At 37.2% G+C, this 11,687-nt stretch overlaps 1 protein-coding gene across 1 annotated transcript in view; it reads left to right on the top strand.

The window, feature by feature from the left end:
- Positions 1-5,217: 5,217 nt before the first annotated feature.
- LOC140228672 (coiled-coil domain-containing protein 6-like) overlaps positions 5,218-11,687 on the top strand; it is a 33,808-nt gene continuing 27,338 nt past the window's right edge. Inside the window, exons 1-2 of the mRNA XM_072308935.1 lie at positions 5,218-5,440; positions 9,711-9,860. Of these exons, the coding sequence (XP_072165036.1) occupies positions 5,219-5,440; positions 9,711-9,860 (372 nt within the window). The 5' untranslated portion in view covers position 5,218. The remainder of the gene's footprint in view (positions 5,441-9,710; positions 9,861-11,687) is intronic.

Genomic DNA, 11,687 nt, shown 5'->3' with positions numbered 1-11,687 from the left:
CGTTTTATTGTATCGTAGTATCGTTGATACTACGCATTTCTTCTTTCATTTTCGGATTAAAGATTTTATTTCATTTTCGTATTTACGAACCTTCGGAATGACGAACCTTTGGAATAACGAATTTTGTTATGTTTTCGGATTAACGAACCTTCGGAATGAACTCCACAAATATTCCAAATAGCAAACCCTATTTCATTTTCTTATTAACGAACGTCTAGGCTCTTCATGTGTTTTGAAAAATAAACCTTACTTCATTTTTGGATTAATGAACCTTCTGAATAACGAACATCACCTGCCTGCATATAGTGTACACGCGCGCGATAACATAGATGATATACCACACTCTTACAAGCTTCTGTAAAATTCTGAATTGTCTTTGTTATCTTCATTGTTTGTATTTTCAAGGCCAATTTCATAAAATTATCACCCGTTTTCGTTTCTCAAATTCATGTGGTTGAAGCTGCAGAGTGACCTTGGTCAAATGATTTCATGTCTAGTGCTAGGCACCCCAAGTAATGGTTGCAAATTCGGATATTCGAATGTAAGCATTCAATTTCGTATTTATTTTGGGCATGGATTTCGAAATTTGTATGTTCAAAGCAGTGCGATGGACGGGAAATGGGAAAGCACTTTCAATTTCGCTCTTAATCGATCGATTTTCACAACTGAGCTTCATTTTAGAAAAGAAAATATAATTTTAGAAATTTAGAAAAAAGTGTTGGATATTTAAATTAATCATTTATCTGTTTTAACTGTCAGATTCAAATTAGACTGTGCTCAATTAGTTTGTTCAATTGACTTTGTATTTCAGTTATGTACGAAAAAGAAATTCAGAAATCGAATCAAATCAACAAATCAGTCTATTTTCGTAATGGTATATCACACACACTCAGCAAGAGTGATTTTGTACATTCAATCGCTGAACATGACTTTCACTTTTTTTTTTGTAATACATCATAATCTTGACATTGATTTCTTTTTTCATCTGAATTTTCTTCAATTCAATCTAATTCAATTGCAGCATTCGTTCCATCAAACAAAGGCAGTACATGTAATTCAAGATATACCAGCAAAGAAGTAACGAAGTATATACACGTTATAAAGTATATACAGTATAAAAAAGCACAAAATATTGAATATAATCATAAGAAATGCGGGAAAATGCGGGTGCTGTTAGTTATTCCGAAGGTTCGATATTCCGAAGGTTCGTAATTCCGAAGGTTCGTTAATCCGAAATACGCAAATTCCCTATACCTAGAGGTTCGTTAATCCGAAAATAAAAAAGGGTTCGTTAATCTGAACATTTGTGGCGTTATTCCGAAGGTTCGTCATTCCGAAGATTTGTTCATCCGAAAATGAAATTCGGAAAAACGAACCTTCGGAATAAGGAATCTTTTGACTGAAGAGCCTTCGGAATAACGTACCTTCGGAATAACGAGCTGTAACCAGACATGCAATGCTTTACACTCTGCAAGAATAACATTAAGCAGTAAAGCAACAGAAAAGAATGATCCACTCAAAAGTAGAGCTTGTAAGACGTGGATCACTCAACAAACAGATACAAGTAAGCGCTATATAGCATTTTATCCAAAATTAATTTAAAAGATATGTTCAGCAAGACTATTTTGTTAGCTGTTACGATAAAAGCATATTGTCAATACTTACAGTACTTGAATAGTAAAGAAGAAATGCGGATTAAATTAAGATGGCATTATTGATGGAAAATATTGTGACAAGAAAAAATACATTTCATGGTTATACACACAATTGGTTACGCAAAAAAAAAGAAAAGAATATGCACATGGGTATTATGATTTGTAAACAAAAGATACAATATCATGGCAAAAACATTGTCAATACTTACAGTACTTGAATAGTAAAGAAGAAATGCGGATTAAATTATGATGGCATTATTGATGGAAAATATTATGACAAGAAAAAATACATTTCATGGTTATACACACAATTGGTCATTCAAAAAAAAGAGAAAAAAATATGCACATATGATTTGTAAACAAAAGATACAATATCATGGCAAAAACGAAGAACACAATGACATTACAACGCAAAGTAGAACAATTAGGAGGAGGGAGAGGAACAGAGAAGAAAAAGGGAAAAAAAGAGGAAAGATTAGTGAAAGAGAGGTCTGTGAACATGCCCTTTCTTTTCATCAACGCGATTTCCATTACAGTCCACCATGATCATTCGGGTGCACGTTACGAGACCGACAACCACGAGTCATACAGCCCAAGAGTCGTACAGCTCACAAGTCATACAGCCCAGGAGTTATGTACAGCTCACGAGTCATATCAGCCCATTATTTAGTTCGACACTAAGCTAACAAGGCCCACGAGACCGACACATTAAGCCCCGTGTTATATCTGTCGAATTCGTGGGCTGTTTTTACCCAGTGTCGAACTCATGGGCTTTATTTGCCTAGTGTCGAACTCATGGGCTGTATGACTCCTGAGCTGTATTACTCGTGGACCTGTTTTCAATGTCGAACTCGTGGGCTGTATGACTCGTGGGTGTCGGTCTAGTGGAATGACCCCGATCATTCAACCTGTGGTTCCTGTAAATTCGATCTACCCCCCCCCCCCCCGCCACCCCATACCTTGCTGCAAGAATGCGACCTTACATATGACTTTCTTAGGGTTTGGTTTTGTCGCCGATGTCATAATTATGTTTCGTTGTCACGATACCTTGTACGTTTCTCTGTAGCCTACATACTTTACATTCAAACGAAAAATTGCTTTGATGGGGCCTTAACTTGATCATCCAGCAAGTTGGACACAACATCGATACCATTATACACGAGAGAAATGTGATCAATGGTACCGTCTGCCATAACAGAGCATACTTTTTGGTTTTATTTGATTGAGTGAATAAAGGATTGTTGATTCATATATTTTTGAAAAAACAAAAACAAAACAACAACCTTCGAAATATGGCAGTGTCTGTTTTATAATAATGCGACTGATCTCGAAATTTAACCGATATCGTTGGATGCGAACAGATTAAACAATAGGTATTCATCACTTAAATTTGTCAATACCTCCTATTTTACTCCTATTCCATCAAAATAAATGGATATACATGTTTATCATGTAAAGCCTACGAAATAACGTTGGAGTGGTCGTGAACACACTGACTGCCTAACAACTCCACACTCAACCCAACGCACTCAAACTTCGGTGCATCGTGTTGGCTATCAGTTGGCTGTTATAAATGGCGCCACCACGTGACGCACAGTTTGAGGTTCGACCACTGACCTACGTAGGTCAGTGGGTTCCACCCAGAGAACTCTGTGTAGAGTTCTGTGGTTCCACCTTACGCATGAGCAGGGAAAGAAGAAGAAGAAGAAGAAGAAGAAGAAGAAGAAGAAGAAGAAGAAGAAGAAGAAGAAGAAGAAGAAGAAGAAGAAGAAGAAGAAGAAGAAGAAGAAGAAATGAAGAAGAACCCAGTCATTTGTACCAACAGGGCATGCATATCGGCTTTGAAATTGACTGAGATAAAGCATCTGGAATATGTAATTACTATTCGAGTAACCTTATGAATGGTGCTTGCCAGCACACATTCACCTGACAGCAAAAGTGGTACTACATAGTACATTGTATTTGACAATGCCAACAGAAAAAGCTTCCATGTAAAGCAATAAAATGGATGCCGGACCATTCTGGTCAACTAGTCGGTACAAGTTCATTCTTTGTTTGAACATGACTGATGATCGAATTCCATACATTAATTGTCACTTTAGGTAAATGTTTAGTGTTGTACGTAATTAACTGGAAAAACAAGAGAGAAAAAGATTCATCTTTAAAAAGAAAGAAAGAAAAAAATTGTACTCATGTGCACATGAGCTAACTCCGAACTATCTCAGTATTTCTTGTTCGACCACTGCATTGTATAACGTGGAACACAAACAGGATATTGCCCTTACTTCCCTCTGAATGCAGAAAGAAACAAAGCGTCTCATACTATTTTATACCGTGATGATTGTCACAATAATGACGTCTACAACAGTGAATTAGTAGTAAGGTACACGTTCATATACACAACACATCGTCTCAGCCGAAAGCTGCATCGAAGAACTATAAATATCGCGATTACGCAGGCACACACACATACACACACACACACATCCTGACTGAAAACAATTGATGTGGAATGGTATACCATAATATCACGACGTGAAGTGTGTGTAATAGCTCCTTGGTCAGTGTTTAAATCTTTAATTTCTTTACAAAGTGACCAAACACGAGGTCCTAACCTATGTGTCCAATTTTTCAGTGTAATTATTCATCAACCATGTGCAACGACTTGAGATTTCATAAAACTCAATACAAGAGAGAGAGAGGGAGAGGGAGAGAAATACAATTCTCCCCTTCACGAAGAAAGTCGTTTCCCAAATGTTTTGGGACAATGCCGGGTCACTGTAAACATTTCGTGAGACATATCCTTTTTTTTTTTTTTTTCCTGCTTTGGATGATATTTAAATGTGGCGCACAAAAGATTATGCTATTCAAATCATACAATCCGGTGTACAAAACGTCCACTATGTCCCTAGATCTATCACCAGGATGTAAATGGTTACTTTGTTCTGTGTAAAAACATCAGCATCATTTTTATCGACTATATGTTACATATCATATCATCTTTTTTTTCTTAATTACTGCTATCACTACTGACAGCACTATAGCGATCAACATCATCATCATTATCAAAATCAGTATAGTCAACTTTATCATAATGATTTATTATTGCCAACCAGCGTTGCGAATCATGAACCACACTGTCAGACATAATTGACCCCATTAAATGTTCATGAAGTACTTAGCGAGTTGTGTGTCATACTTTCCTAAAATGGGGCACCATTCTTGGCGTGTTCAAAACAAGATATGACTCACATCAACTGGGCAGGTGCTCCTCACATGGAGATCATGTGTTTGTGACGTATTGCTGCATAATTATTCAACTGCCTTTCCCCCATCATGATTACAAATTTATAATCCTTCCCTTAATATTGTGGAAGGTAAAAAGAATGCATAGATGCATTGAATTTCGTACTTTGACTGACCGAATAGTCCAAATTTGAGAAAACGTACCCGAAAAACTCGACCATTGGTATGGGAAAGAGCAAATTTTGAAGTAATGAATATTCACGAGGAGTTATGTAAATTTCTAGGTAGCGCATGATAATAATAGACATAGGATCAACATGGCCACCGACATGGCAGACAGTGCTAGTGCTAGCGAGATTGAGAGCGACACGGACAGTACCAAGATGTCCATTCCACCTCGAAGGGAAGAACTCAACAATAGAATTGCGAGCCTGGAACAAGAGAACAAAGTTCTGAAAATGGAATTGGAGACTTACAAAATGAAATGCAAGTCTTTGGTGGCAGAGAACAGAGAGCTGAGGAAGGCTAGTGTGACGATCGTAAGTTCGACCGTGGTCTATGCATGCAAATACACGCAACTGCCTCGCGCTGCTGCTTGCCACCACTGGCATCGCACCACCACCGGATCAGAGCATGCAGCTGCAGCGCTCTAAAAGCAGAGGTGTAACTGCCGTTTACTAGTGTTTTTAGAGTTCTACTAGAGTAGGCCCTAGTAGGTCTAGATTTAAAACTGATTCACCTAAAAAAAAGCCAGGTGCTAGGGCTGTAATTGTGAAGGGAGGCGAGGCCTAAGGCCAGCTTTGGTCGGGGATCATCACTGTAATTTCGCCATCAATGGCTTCTGAGAAATTGTCTGTGATAAATTGTGTAAATTTAACTGTTAGAATCATGTTATTGATAATTTACATGCAAGTAAAGTTAGTGTGTAGTGTAGCTGAAGCTATACAGTAAAAACCAGTTAGCAGCTGGTTAGTTGGAGTTCTAACTCAGTAACTGTGACTCTATGTATCTGTGTATCACGTTAAAAAATTAGTTTATTATACTTAGGCCTATCTAGAGTAAACTATAATATAAAACCCCCAGTTTTCGGTCGGCCTCCGGAATCCCGACACCTACAAATACAATGTAATTTAGGCCTATCACTTCTAATATCACCAGCCAACAAATTCTATTGTCACAAGACAATACACGCATATCACATTGTTTCACCCACTGGCACCGTTGTTGACAACAGCAAAGTGCCTTTAATACTTAATAGTCACCTCCAAAAATCTAAAAATCCGAAATCTAAAATCCAAAATTTCGCAGTCAAAAACGCAGAATCGGCACAACTTTTCCAAAGCGCGCACGAATTAAGTTCCATGTTTAGAATTGGGGTCGCAGAAAAAGCACTAAAAACTGAGAAATACGCCGATCTCTTGCGAGATTTTTTGTTTATCGCAAGCTGAGAGTGTGATGGTATCCTCAAAAACACACACAAAAAACAAAATCTCTGTACATGTACTTGCCGATGCAATGACTAAATGTACAGGGGTTGAATGCAAGTGCTGACTGGCCAGAATTCGGACACTAACGGGCGCCGCAAGTCCCCGATGCAACCTTGCGCCAGCAAGGTATGGCGCGGCGCATTTTTCAGCAGCCTTGTAATGTACATGCATTGACATTGAACACGCATAGCTAGCGTGCGTCCAAATTCTGGAGAGGCCGGACGGGTTCTGGGGAATTATCAAGGTGATAATATTTGGGGATTTTGTGAAATGTTATGATGTATTTAACAAAATCAACATTGAAAAAATGTAGTTTGATATACCCAGTTGTATTTAACATACATTATGACAGAAATAATTATATGTATTTGAGTTGAACAAATATTTCAGAAAAGCTTTAGTGTCCAAAAACTGGTGGTTTTACTCTAACCTGGAGTAGGTTACAATTTGTAGGTCAACTCTTCGGTAGCAGATAGCACTACCCATGTAAATGATGAGTAAATTATCTGAAATGTTAACCTTTCCTGTGGGCCGGCTGCAGCATGTGAGGAGTCCGAGAAACAAGTGGTAAATTTATAGAATCTATCCAGATCTACTTTATGAACAGTCACATCAAGGAAAGCTGATTAGTGATATAGACCCTGTCTAATATGAATGAAGTGTTTTATAAGCTGCACGTACAATGTAGTAGAGTCTACAGTGTACAGTGTTGTGCTTCAATGGAAATCTATAAGGCATGTTTTGTCAGGAATTGACTATCTTTTAATTCTTATTCCTGCTTTCATTACAGTGTATATCTTTGTTCTGATCAAAAACATATTGTAATTGATGTAATAAATAATGATGGCCGAGATAGTTCATAACAATGTTCTGAAAGACCAGGCCACTGCTTGTCTACCATGCCAAAAGCACTTAATAATAGTGTAACTGGTTAATTGAACATATTACACATACATTGTAGACAAGTGATGTACATACAGTTGTAGGCCTATCTGATTACTTCAACATCTCTTGCTCATAATAAAACTGCTCGATACAGTATCTTGAAGGAGGTTAGCACATACACTTGTAAGTTTCAGCTTTGATAGATGGACAGGCTTTGTCCTACATTGTTGAAGTAAAGTTAAGGAAACGAAATGTAGGCCTTGCGTGATTAAATGTTAAAATTGTAAGTGAGATAGAGAAAATGAAGACAATCTTGAACATCAACACATGTACAGACATTTTGTGGTAATTTAGCAACTCTATTTTATGTTTGCTGGCATACTTGTGGTACAGTGTGTAGACTTGGGCAAAAGTACAATCTACCTGGTACCCACAAAGAATTTTGACTTAATGAATTCAGAAATTCAGGAATTCTATTGTAATTGAATGTCTTATTTCAAATTTATTCCAAATTCACTGTTGTGTGTGTGTAAGGTTTTTGTGATGTCACATACAGCTTGTACATGTTCAATGTACATGTACATACATGTACAATGTACAGCCTTTATCACTCTCACAAACAGAACACCAATTTCTTCCATGAACATTTGTCCAGCATTCATGTACATGTATGTAGGACTGTTAAGAATGTGACTAATGCGAACAGAGGTTTCCTGCTTTCCTTGGAGACATATTCATTGTATACATGTCTCTGTGTATTTGAGAGATATGAAAAGACCTTTCCATTGTATGTGAAATTGTGTAGGCCTACAATGTTTGATACCCATACTCATGAACACACAGTCCATCATCGGTAGAATACAAGTTGTACAATGTATGTACTGTAAGTCCGAAGTGAATGATGGGAAAAAGGACAGGCATGGAAAACTTTAATACATATTTTGTAAATGGAGTCAGTGGTAAAAATGCATAACATCAGTTCTAAATGAAAATTAAAGTGTACAAGTGTGCATGTTATAATATACCCTTTTCACCTGCTAATAACCCTACAGTACATTTTCTTTGGTCATTAAAAGTTGCAAAGATACAACATATTACAAACACATGTATTTCTTGATGAATTTGCTTGGAGGGGCATCTATATACCTTATCTCTTCAGAAAAACAGGAAAAGGTATTATTGTCCAGGAAATATTTTGACCAGAGTCATTTAGGACACACAGTGAACCTTGTCATAAGAATTACTTCATGTGCTGCTGTAGGGCCTATGGCTTACAAAGCACATGGTGAAGAGGAGGGGCCCGTTTCATAAAACTTGTCATCAGTGACAAGTTGTCATAGATGTGACAAGCTACTGAAATCCTTGCATCTGATTCGCTGAGAGCAATTTTGTCATAGAAATGTGGAAGTTGTCACTGATGACAAGTTTTATGAAACGGGCCCCAGGTCTTGATACTGTTTCAAACGTGTCCCCATTTGATACCTTGCTGTGTATGTGAGGGTCTCAAAAGATTAGTTAACTTTTGTGATGATGATGTGTGTGTGCTTGTGTGTGCTTTGTGACTGGATGAGTTGCAGTGGTATGCAATGTCCAAAACTGTTGATGGTGTTGATATTCACTGTTTTCCTTTACGCACATTTGTGGAAGTACAGTAATACAGTGTACATACAGTATTGTATGCTACATTGTAGTTTTAAAATGAGACTGAACAGCCTAGAAAAAGCTTATAATTAGATGGTAAAATTTAAAAATGCAAAATAATATGAAGTAAATGCAAAGCATCGCAATTAACTTGTATGTGTAGTATGTTTTTTGATGTTGGGGGATGCTGAACACAAGCCTGCACATTCAGAACTCACTGTTACCAGGTGAGTTCAGTGTACAGGCTCAAATGACTGGTTTGAATACAATGTACTTCCTTGTGGGTCCAATAAGGTCATGGGGAAGAAATAAACATACTAACAAACATCAATAACATTAACAGAAAAAAAGCACGTAATGCCATTCTACTTTAATGAATTATTATTTGCCCATTTTATACACATTAGGGTGAATGCTTTAGTAGGATATATGCAGTAATATACTGAATAGAATCAAATATTACTGGGGGAAATGGTTGTACAATGTATCTATCAGCAAATTGCATACAAACTATCTGTCTCTCTCAGTTTCTTCCTGTTATTGACATGTTATACAATGTGCATGTGTTTTTTGCATGGTTTTAGTAGTGAAGATTAACTGTGGTTTTTAAAAACACTTCCTGAAAACGCAAACAACATTATAGATGTTACTACTCTAGATGTACCATGCCAGACACTTTAGCCCGTTTTGTTTTGTTGTTGTTTTTTATGGCAAGAAAATCAAAGTTTACATAGTGGCTTTCAGTTTCTTTAAGCGCAAACATATTCCCTTTTTTGTGTGTGCATGCTCTTTCCAGCAAGCTCAAGCGGAACAGGAAGAAGAGTTTATCAGCAACACCTTGATGAAGAAGATCCAGGCGCTGAAAAAGGAGAAGGAGAAGCTAGCCGTGAACTATGAACAGGAAGAGGAGTACCTCACTAACGACCTGTCAAGAAAACTCACCCAGGTAAAACAAAAAAAATACAACATGGAAAGTGCATCTACGTTAGAAGAATCATCTCTTACACTGTACGTGATATCTTTGGTTTTGAAAGTGTTCATGTGCAAGATTCACCATGTGTATACTGGGCCTGTTGGATAAAACATTTAACTTACACTAACAATTCTGGTCAGATTGGCACTGCATAAAGACTGAATTGGTCATGACTTTGCCATGACTGTGTGGTGCCTCCTGATAAGCTGTGTCTGCCAGGAGGCTTGAAAGATGTGTCCATTTCTCAAATTTGTGTGCAGATTTTCTCTTCATTCCTCATGCAATGTGGAGCAGGTGCGTGAGAACAGTATACAGCATGGTGTATCATTTTAGCTTGAACATATTAAGCTAGAGAAACATTCATGTATGATATTGATTGATATCAGGGACATTGCATGAGGAAAACAAAAGAGAAATGCTCACACTACACTATGTTAAAAGGATGGTATGTAGTTTTGGCTGAGATGGGAGGGGGTCAGATTTTAACTTTTTGTAAGATGATTAAAAGCCACTTATCAAATGTTCAAAAGCATACCATTCTATGAGGAATAAAATTGATTTTAAAGGGGCTATGGCCTAAGATATCCCAAAACAAAGTGTGTGTATTTTTTTAGGATATCTCGGGTATTTCAATTTTCATCAAATAAACTGAATTCCTCTTAGAATTGTATGCTTTTTCATATTCACAAGGTTTCTCATTATCTCTAAAAAAAAAGTTGGAAACTTGAAACCTCATTTCACCCAAAACTATACCACCCCTTTAGAGATAAGGACCGAACTCGAGGAAGCACAGATTTCTTCTTTTTTTTCTTCTTCTTCTTCTTTTTTTCAGGGTTACTTTCTCTCAATGGTTCACTGAGCTTCTGCCCTTGTCTTTGTGAGCAAACACACCCTGGCATTCTCTTGGGTGTTTGTTTAACATGACAGTGTTTGACTCTCTCATACATGGGATAATTTTCTCTTCGCAAGTCCCAGAAAACCACATTTCTGTGGTTTCATGCTGTGTACATTATACATTGTATATCTTTCAAGTATTATTCACCCTACTGTATTCCTTGTTCATGTTTCATTTCAAGGCAAGAGTACACAATTAAACAGTATTACCTCCGCCAAGGAAGAAGGTTATTGTATGTTTTCATGGGCGTTGTCTTGTTTGTTTGTTTGTTTGTGTGCAAAATAACTCAAAAAGGTTGTGAATGGATTTGGATGAAACTTGCAAGAAAAGTTGATAATGACACAAGGAACAGATGATTGAATTTTGGTAGTGATCCAGGAATTTTTATGTTTTTTTGAAGGATTTTTAAAATCTTTTGTGCAGATAGGTTCAATAAACTTGGGAGTTCAAACTGCATGTATTTGAGGTTTGCGTGTGACACGCTCTAAGGGCGTGCTCTGCCTGGGCGAGGTGCTGAGCAGCTAGAAGCTGATGATGTAAACAAAAGGCTTCTATATTGGGAAATTGGACGATTTTCAGCATGAGTGTACATCGGAGGGGTGGAAATTAGCTTCTTGGCTCAGGTCTGTGCTCTCAGAGTGTTTTTGTAGTTTCAATTGCAAAACGTTTCAAAGCCTTTTATTGGTCATTCTATAACAATTTCTTGTTTCTCATATCGGCAAATCCATCTTTTGTGTGTGAATTTAAATATAAATTTCATGTTTCATGAACAATTCCATCTAATCTATCTGTAATAAGATCTGCAGTGAAATACAGTGGTGTCAGTTACATGATTACAAGATTTATTATTTCTTCAAATCTTCAAAGATCATTTTATTATTTCTTTTGCCAAATTAGACGTGATT

This window comes from Diadema setosum, chromosome 5, assembly GCF_964275005.1.
Source record: "Diadema setosum chromosome 5, eeDiaSeto1, whole genome shotgun sequence".
Lineage (NCBI taxonomy): Eukaryota > Metazoa > Echinodermata > Echinoidea > Diadematoida > Diadematidae > Diadema > Diadema setosum.
The sequence above is the reverse complement of the archived record's forward strand: the minus strand, read 5'-3'. Positions and strand labels throughout refer to the sequence as shown.